This window comes from Anopheles aquasalis, chromosome 3 (genome assembly GCF_943734665.1).
Source record: "Anopheles aquasalis chromosome 3, idAnoAquaMG_Q_19, whole genome shotgun sequence".
Classification (NCBI taxonomy): Eukaryota; Metazoa; Arthropoda; class Insecta; order Diptera; family Culicidae; genus Anopheles; species Anopheles aquasalis.
The window spans coordinates 13,702,501-13,716,156 of NC_064878.1; the positions used below are offsets into that span (position 1 = coordinate 13,702,501).

At 48.2% G+C, this 13,656-nt stretch overlaps 1 protein-coding gene across 1 annotated transcript in view; it reads left to right on the forward strand.

Moving 5' to 3' along the window:
- Positions 1-9,419, forward strand: part of LOC126579356 (uncharacterized) — a 29,342-nt gene extending 19,923 nt beyond the window's left edge. Inside the window, 4 exon segments of the mRNA XM_050242852.1 lie at positions 2,190-2,337; positions 3,562-3,865; positions 5,003-5,190; positions 8,219-9,419. Coding sequence (XP_050098809.1) covers positions 2,190-2,337; positions 3,562-3,865; positions 5,003-5,190; positions 8,219-8,542 — 964 coding nt within the window. The 3' untranslated portion in view covers positions 8,543-9,419.
- Positions 9,420-13,656: the final 4,237 nt, after the last annotated feature.

Consider the following 13,656-nt stretch of genomic DNA (forward strand, 5'->3'; position numbering starts at 1 on the left):
TCGTCGCTTGCTGCAGCATAATGCGTCTCGAAAGCCCTTGTTCTTGTCGGCTGGGTGGTATGGGTGGATTCGCTAAAAGGAAAATTTATATCCGTCATTTTTCTTTCCTTCCTCCAGCCCCGCTTCCACCGTGCCTTGTCTGTCTGACTTTGCGGCCTCGTCGTTCGTCGGTTCCGTTTTGTTTGTTTTAGCGGTAGCAGTGCTGTGCTGTGCTGTGGTTAGGCCGTGTTCCGCCACGTCGCGTCACGCAACTCGAAGTGAGGTTGCGTTCACCGATCGCCGGTTGCCGGTCGCTGCCACACACTCGCTGCCTCCTCCTCTCTATCTTTATACTGTGCAGATACTGGCGAAGACAAATGAAAGCTGCTTTTACTAATGATTGATTAAAAGTAATATACTTGCTACCAACGAACGAACGAACGAGCGAACGAAGGGACGGAGCACGCCACTAAACGGAACCGGTAAGAACCGGGGACCGCGTGGTATTCTGCTGGCGAGGAAATGAGTTTCTGTTTTGGATTCCCTTTGTGGTCCCCGGGTCTTTTCCGCTCACAGGCGAGAATGGAAATCCTTTTTCTGATTAGAAGTACCGGGCCTCGGTTCATTCGATGTCCTTTGCCGCCCGTGAGTACGCGTTTAGCAGTCTTTTGTCTTCATTTTAGGCTCTTCTGAGGACCGGCGGTTCGCCAGCGCTTGAGGGGTTTTTGCTGTTCCCAATTTCCTTCGTTCCCTCCTTCGCACCTTCCCTCCCAAAACCATTCTCTCATTAGTTCACTTCGTGCCAAGGCAGGAGAGAGCTGTACAGAGAGATGAATAATGATTGTGCAAAGTCCTTATCGCTCATCCTTGCCGGGGTTTTTTTTTGCGCTACTGCTCCTGCACGGAGGAAGATTGAATCCGTCCGGATTTGTCCCTCGGAGACTCGGAGCCCCGTGCGGTCTTTCGCGCTCTCTCACCAAGGACTTACGGGCGGACTTGTCACACAATGTTTGGTTTGTGTGGAGGATTCTAATCAGCTTCTTCCTTTCACGGATCAAGCTCCGATACCCTCGAATCCCACTGGCGGAGAACGCAATCGAGAGGAGAAAATTGAAAGTATCGGCATCATTACTGGATGGATGGATGGCAGCCGGTAGCTGGATTAACTGGTTGATGATTGTAAATCATGCCATACCTTCACCGACGCAGCGCAGCACGTTCGACAGAGCTACAGCTTGATTATGGTTGATGAAGAGCTTGTAAAGCGAGTCGAGAGGGCTTACAGGAGATTCGATGTGGCAGAATTTGAAATAGGGTACCCACCCCGCTATTCATCAAATATTTAAAGCAACTAATCTACCATGCTTTAACTCGGTTCTTTTCCATAAATGACCCATTTCGGGACAAGCCTTTCAGTAGCGCCATCAAAATATATGGACGCTCCTCAATACCTTCATCAATGCCCGGGCCCAGTAATGGCCCGGATCGGGGGTCTTTCGCAAGTAAATTAATTGCAACATACCGTCGCAGAATGGACCACGATCCATCCCATCCAGCTACCGCCTGCGGGCCTTTTGAAGTGTTAATGAAAGGTATACATTAGCAGCAAATGAGTAGCGAGTAGCGCGAGCGAGTGGTCGCCGTTCGAACCGAGCGCGTACTCGCCCGCGTTTCGAGTCTGAGTTTGTTTAGGTAACCGGTCCGTACCGGTACCGGTCCACTGATAGGGAAATTAGGTGAGCTTTCATGTGCCGAGAAATTTAGAGAAGGTTTTGGTTGATTGTTGGTTTTCCATTTTCAATGCAAAAATAATGAATTCCCCATGTTCGGGATCAAATGCAGCGAAAGTTTGCTGTTTAGGAAAGGAAAGGCGTTGTATCGCTGGCACTGTTTCCTAATCAAATGGATCGATGATTAGTTTCACCGTCGAGGTGGTGCTCCGTGTTCCGTTTGAATCATTAAATGGGGGCTCGATGTCTTCTGTAGGGAATGTTTAATTCACTAACAAACTCCAAACAATCTCTTCTTCTAATCCTAGCGAGACACAGGGCGTAACGAACGATCCATAATTAAATATGTTCTGTTTTGTAATTTCCGCTCCCTGTGGCAGTTTTATGTCACACAAAAGACCTTATTCTGCTCCTGCATTTTAAATGTCACCATGATGCCGACAGCGTTATTCATAGTTTTCTGTTTGATTAAACTTTCAGCAAGAAACCGGAAGAGCTGGTCGTCTGGAATGATGCCCCTTTCAATGGACAACCGATGACGACTGGAGTGACGAAGCGGATCACTGTGAGCAACATCATATTGCCGGACCAATTTGCAACCACCTTCGAGCGACTGGAGAACAATGTTGTAGGTAACACGCGGTTCTAGAGTGCGTACGACACACGATTGCGCACTGCTGCACTATTGCGAGGACAGGAAGAAGGAATGCATCCTGCCACTTGAGCACACAACCCTAGCCCTGGACGTGACAGATCCTTGACACCGACAGGAAGAAAGGAGGTGGAATAAAAAAGAACCGGAAAAAGGGGGAAAGCATCCTTGCGACTGGCAACTGTCTCTGTAAACATTCCACCAATGCCTGGAGGGCACTTCCGTCTCTGTGTGGTGGTGGTCACAAACACAGCCCATTGTGACAAATGATTGTTCCAGACCTCCGGCACTAGTAGGCCCGGGACTGGCCGGAGTGCTTTGCGTACCTCCATGGTCCGCTCTTTGGACGCTTTGATCTTGACGCGAATCCTGATTCAAACGGCATTCTGCGTGCCCTCGTGGGGGCAGTGGAATGCAATTCCTGGAATCCTTTTGCGCATCGGCACGCCGTCTTCATACCGGGCAGGGATTCCGCAGGGGGCGACGGCGTGGATAAATTGAGAGTGACATGTCTGGGCGTCAACTTACGCTGACTCGTCCTTGTTCTTTCTATTCTGCTCCACCTCCAGAAACTGTCACTTCAATTATCCTGCACTGCATACAATGAAGACACGGAGCCGTGGACATGCGTGCGTGTCGTAGGGATTGTGCGGGATCGGAATGCGGTATGCACTTGTCGCTTGTCCTCGGCAAAGGATGACAAGTTGTGAACGGAAGTGCAATATCAATAAACACTAGTGCCGGAGGAGAGGGGGGGGGGCATCTGAACCGGGATCTAAAGCATGTTGAGTTGCTTGCTGTGCGTTGTGGAATGCTTGAGCCGGCTCGCTGCAATACATTGCAACAGTTCTTTCATTTCCTGCCCCTCGGGGTCCTGGGGGGGATCCGTATCCGGTTGGCGGAAGATGAAATTAATTGGAATACACGCCGGCCTATCGCTTGTGGTAGTGCCGGTTATGATGTGACCGATTTTCCACTTTCCGGTCGCCTTCCGGTCCCTTCTCCTTCGTATTGTTCGGAATGAATATTACATTCCTCTGTGAGCCGGTGCATCCTCTTCATTGCCGGGTGGTAGATCATGTACGCAGCACCGACAAGATGATAAAACATCGTGTGCGGTATCCTTCAGTCAGGATCGACCGAAATGAGAAGACGATAACGACGACTGTGATTCGAATTAAATTATTCACCATTTTTCAGGCTCTGCTGGTGCTCGGGAAACCAACGGACACAACCGGTGGGCAACCGGCGATGCTCCGTGAACCGGAAGGTGCTCGGCTGCTGCGACTGGCGAAACCGAGCGGTGAATCCTGGCGAAGACGCTCTTCTCCGGTCCCCGGGACATTGTGGCGACGGAAACGGACACAACCGGAACCGGTGCCTATTTGCTTATCATCAATTATAGAGCCAGGGCCGACGAGTCGATCGTCGCCACCGCCCACCGACCGCTGCTTCATCGTGTCCTTCCGGCGGCGGCCCCGGGAGGCGTAAGTAGATGGTCAAGGCGCTTTTCGTACTTTTTTACCGCATTTTGCTTGTCTTCGTAGTGGCTTCTTCTTTGGCTTTAAATTTCGAGGAAAACTGTGGAACGAGCAGAATGGAAAATGGAGTGGCTCATTAGTGTGCGGTGTTAAGCGTTTGGAAATGGTCTGTCGGTGGATGTGGAAGATATCGCAGTAACCATTTGATCGTATCTGGTTGGATACCGTTCATGGCAACGTACAAGATATAGAAGTTTTTTCATAGCTGTCTAGATTTGTAGTGTATTTCAATTTCACAAGAAGACGTTGAATTAAATCACGAGGATTTCATCTGAAGACACCATGTACTTCCATGTATTCGCTTTGGTGAAATACTTCAAAAATAATCTTTGAGATATCAATTGCTATCTTTTAGATACTATAGATATTTTTCAATCTAATTGTCGTAACCTTGTTTTACATGATTTGTTATTGAATGCCATGCGCCTCTGTTCTTTATTGTGATCTTACAAGCAAATGGTTATCAATTTCCCTTATTTTTTCCTTACATCAATAATTGGTGCAACATTTGCGTCACAGAAAGTCATGAGCTGTGGTTGATTATTTCAAAATTAATACAATATAAAGCTCCTCAAAAATTTACTTGTTATTGAATATCAAACAGTTCTATTCCTTAATGATCTTCCATTAAATTTGAGGTGACAATTGTTTAATTTTTCCAAATCATCTTGTTACTGCATGTCTTCAGAGATTTACATTCCCTGTCTACATTAGCAACAACCATTGAGATAAACGACAGCAAAGAGATCTCTAATAAGAACTTACAGTGTCCAGTCGCATGGTGAACTATCCCGAAAATCAAATGCCAAAAAAGCTAATTAGTAATCCCCCGACATCACTCCCCTGCACCATTGATACATTATTTAACTTCCATTCAAACAACTGCTTGATCACCTCATGATGCTCAATCTCGGACGACTACCGCTGGCGATCACGTCGGCGATGCCATTGTATGACAAGCTGGAATTAAATAATTTCCACCCCCCCCCCCCCCACCCCAAACCCGTCCTTACCCCGTTCCAATCTTTCGTTGATTCAATTAGCACATATCTATCTTTTTGGTCTTTGTTTCCTTCTCGGTCTTTGCGACGGTTGCAGAGAACGGCCGGCCACCACCACCGCCCTCCCACCGGAAGCCGGCGGCACTAACGATGGCACTAATTACGTAACGACAAATATTAGCATTTTTCCGGCCACCGAGTGCCGACCGGAGCACCGGGACTATCTGCAGCACGACGGCAATCTGTGCGCCGGTTACGGTGCGGCCAGCAACCGTAGCATCGATGTGGTAAGTGTGAATTCCCCCTCCCCCTGGCTTCTCTCCCCACAGGCTGCTCTCTGCTTTCCTGCAAACCACTGCACAACCGTTGGTTCCGGATCTCTCGAAAACCTCGAAACCGATCTTAGCATCTTTTCGGAGCCTCAAAAGCTCTGTCCGTCGCTCCGTGGTGCACTGATTTGGAGGACCTGGTGGCCCGGGGACAGGGGCAGTCCAATGTGTTTGTGTTACGAATAGCGAAGCGCTCATGGGCCGAGCTTTTGTGCTGTGGTTCTCTGCTCCGTTCTGCACTGCTCTGCTGGTCAGAAGCCACGTTCGCGGTTCCCGAGTGTGCATTTGTGGTTTTTGCTCGGTTTCGATTTTGCTACAGGACATCCGAGTCTGAGGTTCACTTTCCTAGGATCTTTTTCGGTGCAGTTCCGGTTCCAATATGTGCCAGTAGAGCAACCGAGAGGCGGTTGGCTTTGGTCATGTTCCGATTGTTAAGACGATTAAATAAACGGACGAACTGCTGCTGATGAAACGGTCAATTGCTTGTGACGGTTTGTTGTGGCGTGGCTTTCTTGCTGGAATGCTGGTTTTTCTTTTCGCGTAAAAGTTGCCTCACTGTTTGGTCCAGAACGTGATTTATCGCGAGAACGAAAGCGCAATGTTCGAGTTTCAATTTACGAACCATTTTTTTTAGAAAAAAACTTGGTCTGCTCTATTCTTTTACTACCAGCACCATCCAGCTATTGCTATCCGGTGCAACTTTAACCGCAATTTTCCTCCAATCACTATACAAATTTTGATTGGGAGTAACGCTGAGCGAGACCGCAAATGACCATCTATGACGTGAGCGCGAGCGAGAAGGGGAGAGTAACGCCGAGCGAGATGCAATACATGTGCATTCAACGAGCGCGAGCGAGACAAAATTCCGCGCGCGATATTTCCCCACCGCTCGAAGCAAGAGCAGAGCGTGCTTTGGTGGAGAAACCATAGAGAGCGAATGGCGCAGGCAACTTGGTTTTTCAAAAACGTGCGCGTGAAATGGAAAAGCTAAAACTGCATCCAATGAATGATTTTGACCCACGAAAATGAATGGAAGACCCCATTTTACTGATATTTCCGATTTGATTTTCGTGAAAATCGGTTAGGGCACTGACTGGCAAGGCAAAATCGGACAAGCAAACGGGCACTGCACTTGCCGTATGCGACCACGGCGGTCAGAGAGTGCGCGAGCATAAGGCGCACGGGAGAGCAGAGCACGCCTTGGTGGAGAGCGAATGGCTCAAGCAGCTTGGTTTTTCAAAAACGTGCGCGTGAAATGGAAAAGCAAAAAAATGCATCCAATGATTATTTTATCGATATATTGCCGATCGATATCGATATGTTGCCACTGGCCTGCAAGGCCTAATGGAACAAGCAAACAATCAAGAGACTCGGTGTATGCGCCAGAATGGAATCGCGGTAGGAATGGTTTACTGTCCTTTCCCCAAATGGAACCGCACTGTTCAAGTAATCTTATGGCTTTTGCTCGATTGCTAATTGATCAGATTTATCAGCATGTAGGGATCGATCTATTCCGATGCACGCGACTCGAGAGATTTGGGGAAACAATGCAAATGAAATGGCTCGAATCTCCCAACTGACGCAAATTTTGAAATACACTCGATTCATCTCGATATGCAGAATCGAACCCGACATACTAAGGCCACTATATTAACGCGGCACCGATCCTGTACCATTAAGTCGCTGGCCGTCAAGGCATAATGCCACAGGCAAACGCGCACTGCACTCGCTGCATGCGACAAAATACAATCGCGGTAGGAGGAATGGTTCAATCTCCGTCTGCGATTGCTTCTATGCTATCAGAACGGTCCTGCCCGCCTCGATGGGCCAGATATTACACCTGGATCTGATAGAAGATCCTGTTCCTAAAGAGTCATCTTTGTATTCCTTGCATTAGAATCCGAAGCCAATCGAAGATTGTTCTGGCTCTGGTGTTGTCTCACGTGCTTTTGCCATGGGCAATGCATGCCACTGCAAAATATTATCGGCAGGTTTCGGCTGTTCGGTGGGTATGCTGTAGGGCTGTTTGATTATCGCCAGATCGTACCGAAGACAACGGCTAATCAAATGATGAAACAAACCATTACAGCATGTGTTAGGATCAAGGGTAAAATTATGCTCTTCGAGAATCAAAAAGATGGGCCAGACAGCCATCAACGGCAGCATTGTGGAGTGGCTACCGATTAGGAAAGCGATTAGGAAATGGTTCCATACGGTGACAATTTGCAGGACTTGGACCTGAACCGGGAGGCAATGACAATCAACCTGGTGCGAGGTCAATCGCTGCACCACTTTGGCCGCTGAAGAATATGATCACGGCTTAATCTTACATTGATTCACGAGAGCACTTCCTCCGGTGACATCGCGAGCAAATGCTCGGAATTGTAAGGAATCAAATTGAAAATGAGTCAACATGGAAATTGTTAAAATGGAATGGAGGAACATGTTTGATTGTTTGGCGAGAAATGAAAAAGGAATAATTTCAAACAATCATTTTTTCAAACGAGGCTCTGTAACCGGGCGGTTTAGCTATCAGAGCACATGGCTGGGAGTTGGCTTATCAACCGCAGCAGCAATGTTCATGCCGTGAAGATAAAAAAAATGTGTAGCTATCGAACCTCTTTGATAAAGTAGAGATGGGTAACATTAAAATGACATGGAAGAGCATTTTTGTATGCTAGGGAAGGAGAAAAATAATGAAATTCAAAATAATCCTGCTTTCGTGCGTAGCTCTGTAACCGGGCCGCTTACCTAGTCGATCGGACGATCGATCAAAAGAGGAATTTTAAGTTCCAACTTACGCCAACAATGGAAATGCGGTCGGGTCCGAAAAATGTTGAAATGAGTTTCGCTACCTCTCCCCCGTCGGACAGCGGCCTGGCCAGGCCAGGCCTGTCAGTCAGTCCTCGGTCCTAGGGATTCCGACATTAATTTCCCATCCGTTTACCTCTCGTTTACTTCTGCTCTGCTCCCTGGACTGACACAGGATTACAGCGGTGCCCCGCTGATTTGCGACGAAAGCGTACAGGAAGTTGGTGCCGACGGGACGCCCGGTAGCACCGTTCGCCGGACCATCCGTGGGCTACTGACCTGGTCGACCGACATCAATCATGCGCCACACCTTTTCACCAACCTGACCACCTACCGGGGCTGGATCGAGCGTACCATCGAGCAGCTCGGCCAGCGGCCAGCCTTCACCGTTCAGCGACGGCAGCGACGGCGACCACAGCAGGGACCACCAGCACCACCAGCACCACCAGCACCGATTACCGTGCAATCGGACAGCCCATCGGTGGTGCTGTACGGCTAAGGATGCCCGCAAGCACCACAGCAACATCGCCGCTCGATGGATTGGATGGAAGGATGTAGCGAGGAGTTCCCGGAGCGATCGCCTTCCTCGGTCCGTTCCATTCTCAGTGATTAAGGTACAAGGAGGAGCAGACTGGCAAGACTGGTCGTGGTGGGAGGGTGTCCGACGGGAGTAATCGATTAGTTTATTTGCCACCTGATGGAGTGGCCAGCAATAAAATTGCAAACAGCGCTCAGGTTGGTTACAGCTTGGGGCCGCCAGGAAAAGAAAATCACTTTCTGGGCATAGAGGGCAGAGAGGGCGCCGGGGTTACATACATTTTTCAAGATGGCCACAGTGTGGCCATTTTCCGGGCACCCAATTTCCATCCCGCACCCAAACCATCGCCATCGTTTTGCCGTTTAGCGAGAGGAAAATTTTGGCTGAGTGAGAATTTTGCCCCGCTGGTTTCGCGTTTTTCCACCAATTTTCCACACCGCACAGCATGATGATGAATCGGTGTTTTGCTTGGGTGTCTTTTTGTACGCCGGCGGCAGCGGTATTGATGACGGGAATGTTGCTATTGAAACGGGCGTCTCGATGAAAATTGGGAAATTTGGTTCTCCGTCGTAGGTTTGGAGGGGCGATGGTTCATCAAACTTTCATTGGCAAAGCGCCTTTGTGCTTTGTGAACGGACGTAATTTTCCAACAGTGCGTACAGTGGTGGTGTACAGGGAATTCCGCTAAATAGTGTAGCGTGCGATGGTAGTAAGGCTCTAGCTGGAGGTTTAAAGTGTCATTCACGTTTTTTTTTAATATAAAAATGAAAAAAGAGGAAGCAATTTTATAAAACTTTTCGAAAGTTATTTACAAAATTGTATTATATAAGAAATTTAATAAAAATGCCAAGTAAATAATTGCATGTGTAAAGAATGAATGATACGAAACGGAGTTAGCAAACTCGACAATTTTACTGTAATAAACAGCTGTGACAGGAAAACTTATGATTTTGTTTTTTAGCTGCATACTTTTATTGGAATGTTCTGATATTATTGGATAAAAATCACAAACATCATTCCATTAATAAAATGTATGTAAAATTGCTTTCCAAACCCGTTAACGCGACGCGCGTCATGCACTGTACCACAGAAGACGAACAAGCCTGCTCCGTTCGCTCTGCCCCGGTGGCACAACGGCGGAAATTGTTTCCCGAAAATACAATCACTTTACCGCAAGAAAGCATTGAAGTCGTCTAGCAGCCTCTGCTCTCCCGCGTGCCCGAAGGGCACTCGGTTACTATCGTTGCCCATCCAGAGCTGAGCCTGATTGCCATACAGCACTGATGCTGCTACTGCTGCTGCCGTTGCTGCTGCAGGGCATACCAGCACATCACCGTCGCTGTTCGGCGTGCTGCAGCCAAAAGGGACACGGCATTCCGTTCCGTGCAGTGCGTCGGTCCCCCAAAAAGGACCCAGGACAACAGGTGAGAGAGGTGAGGCAGCGGACAAAATCCTGGAACCGCCGGAAGGGTGCGAGCGGCAACAGCAATGGCAGCGATGGTAACGATATAGAAATTTGCATAATTTACTGTCACCGCGGAGCGCGAACGGGCCACCGGCCCTCCCCGGTACACGGTGCCTATGAGCTATGAGATTGTGGCTTGTGGCTGTGCGCTCTCTCTTTCTCTCTGCGGTGGTGCGGAAAAGGAATGCTGCCGGGCCACCATGCTACTGATTGCGGTTGTCGATGGTCTCCGATGGTTCTTCGCTCCGGACTTGGAGTGCTTCGAGTGAGTTGGCTTGTGAGAGTGAGTGAGATCGAGCAGAAAAAAAGGCTCCCGGGGTCCCGGGAATATCCTCCATTTTGCCGGTTGACGCCAAGAAAGCTCTTGCAACGTTAGAGACGCGTTTTTGGGGGGCGGGTGTGAGACGGGAAATAATATTTTCTTCCAGCGACGGAACGGGATGAGAATTTTCCCCGAGTGCGAAACAATCACCGTTAATTTATTGTCTTTATTGTTTTATAATTTTTCATTTTCGTCGTCGCCATCGTCGTACCCGCGGGGTACGGGAACGTTCGTGAGGAAACGAGGGACCTTTTTTGACTGCCGCGAGTTAAGTGGAAGCTTTTCCAGGGTTCAGGGAGCGAATGATAAGCTAGCTAGGCGTGTGTGCCGTGTGAGCCATTGTTCAAAGGATGGAGCACAAGGTTGGTGCAAGGAATTTATTGAAAAAGTTCCATACTTCATGGCAATCAGGTTAACCCGGCCCTCGGTGGAATGGTAAATGATGGAGCTATGCAAAGGCTTTGTGCTTAGGGTCCTTTATCGAGTCAGGTTGAGTGTGATCCTTGGTGCTTACTTTCGAAAATGCTAGTTAAATGAATAGAGAATCAATTTTTTATGATGCACAGTACATAAAACTAATGTATTTCGGTTTAATTGTGGAAAAAAATAAGTAATTTCCTGATAGTTTAATATTTAATACCAAAAACAGGTTTTTGCTTCCATTTCCACTTTCAATCTCCTAAAAGTATGCTTTCGTTTCGGGGGCAACGCGTTTACGAAAACATTTGCGCTTTTGGCTTCACGAAAAGGATCACTCGACCGGTGTCACATAAAATGCTGTTGAGGTCCGGACCCGGTTGTTCAACTTTCCGTCCAATCAACCTTCTGAACCCCCCGGCAGCGATAAGTCATTCGGCCACATGAATGGCTGCATGGTCTGTAAATGCAAAACCCATCCACGACTTTGTCATCCTTACCTTTGGCTACCAGGAACCGGACAGCAAAAAAAAAAAAATGTCCCGAAAACTATTTACCACTCTTTAGTTAAGCTTGTCAGCTTAATTTTCCAGTTGACCGCAATGTCGAAAACCTCCCCTCGGCTCCATCGTTGCGCAATCGTTGGGGCTCGATTGCGGAACTCCGGAAAGGGATGGTACGGTTCCGTTTTTGTAAGAATTGTCGTAGCAAATTAGAGCATTAGTGAGTGGTTAGGAGAGCGCAATTGGCAAGAAAGAGCGAGAGAGAAAGGGAGGTTGGTTGGAATTCCAACGAGAACCGGCTTCGATTTAGCCGAACCCCCTTTCCCAAAAGGACAGTTGTTGTTGCAGGAAGGATTAACACGGTCCACCACCCCCCGGGTGGGGTAGAAAAGGGCTGGTAGAAATGGTCACGAACCCAACCGCACCGCAGGCATGTCACCATGGAGTAGTAAAAGTCGTCTAGATAGGTTCTGTGGTTTTTCGGTAATTTGCAAACTCACCCTTCCTCCCATTCACCCCTTCCATTCCTTTCTCCACCACCCTCGGGGGTGGATGAACCGCACGAATTTGTACTAAACCGAAAAGCCCCGGCGCAAAGGTGCGCACTCTCTGTCTGAAGGTTCGCTTCGAGGAGTTTTCAATGTTGCGGTTGCTTGGACGACAGGTGGACCACATTTTAGATTACATGACCGGTGTGTCTGTGAGGTCGGTATCGATTCGAACTTTCTTATCCTTCTAGGTGTAGCCGGTACGGTTGTCCTAACAATCCACCGCAACCGGGACCGGGAGCTTTACGCCCGGAACATTCTGGTGCAGGTTCAATTAGGGAGCGGGGAAGCGAACGGAGCAGCAGCAGCACTGGCAGGGCCTTGAAACCGAGACACTTTGACCGAGTTTTAATTTATACGAGCCGGTGGATTTACACTGCTACGGAGCAATTGCTCATCATCTGGGCCATCGTTTGCTTTCGATTGGATGGGTTGGAAGTTGTGTTGTCGGTTCGAGTGTCACAAGTACCGGCGCTTAAGGAGAAGGATTTTTGGAATGTGGAATGTGTTAGATGAAGGAGGCTAATCCTCTGAGAGTGTTGCCGCAGTGTTAATACTTCTTGGTATAGTTTAATATAAAACAAAAAGTATCTGCATCGACCATTGATTTATTGTTACGATCATGTGATAGTTTCTTTCATAACTTTTATTAAAATTAATCAAATGCATAAAGAAAACAGAATATCTCTGACTCATCTATCAAATTTCTCTCTCGAAACATGAATGATTGAACTCTGCTTCAAGTCTATTTATACAAGAAGCAATCAGACACTAAATAAGGATCTCATTGAAATCAGAAATCATCAACGAATGCCATGACATGACTACTAGATATTTTATTACCATTTAAGACTTAATCTATGGATCCAGAACCAGCGAGTGCCAGAGAGCTTTAATGAACAAACCAAAACAAAAAACACAAAGCAACCAATCTGCGAAAAGACCACGGTCGGGAGGTCTACGTTTCAGCCCAAGGTAAGATCTAATTAGCTTACAGCCGTTTATACCTTTACGTTTATACGTACCTTCAACCGAGGGGGGTGCTGGAGGCTGCTTGTGGCCTCGCTCACTTGGCAAGATCTCAAGAGATTATCACCAGCGCACCAGCCTCGATTTCTTTAGTTTTGCTTTCGCCTCACCTCACCGGTGCTCGAACGAACGAACAAAACGCCACACCACGATGCCACGCAACTCGCGCAAAACAATGGCGGGCGCATCACACTGTGCGCCAAGCGCCAGCCGGTGGTCTGGCGGCCACCTGGTGAGCTCCACCCCTGGAGCTAAGGTGGCAGGTAATTGCGATAATCGGAGCTTAATTTAATTAACGCTTCAATGAAGAAACCAGTAAACCTGTTAAAACTTTTTCCTCCTCCTTTCGCGGTCGCTGCTCGCATTTCGTTATCGTTACCCACCCGGTACAGTGCAGTGGCCGCTCGAGCTGGCTGGCTGGCTCGCTGTCGGTTCTCCCTAGTCACCTCACTATTCTTCTCTTGCGTGAAGGAACTACTAACGCGGTCGGGCTGAACTCGCAGGGACTGGAGCACAAAACACAATACAAAACTAAGCCCCAGCACCAGCAAAGGAAGCCCGCCAGCCCATTCCATGATGCCTTTTTATGTGTTTGTTTGTGTGTTTGTGTGCGTCTCGGTGAGCATCGTAAGGCTTTGAGAAACCGGTTTTTTTTTCGTGATCGTGCTCTAGCGGTAGGAGCTCTTTACTTTCGCTCCCACTTTATCACTCAAACGACCAACGCAAGGCGCAAAACGTTTCATCGTTTGCTGCGGGTGACCACTTGTGGTGTGAGTTGCGAAGCAAGGGAA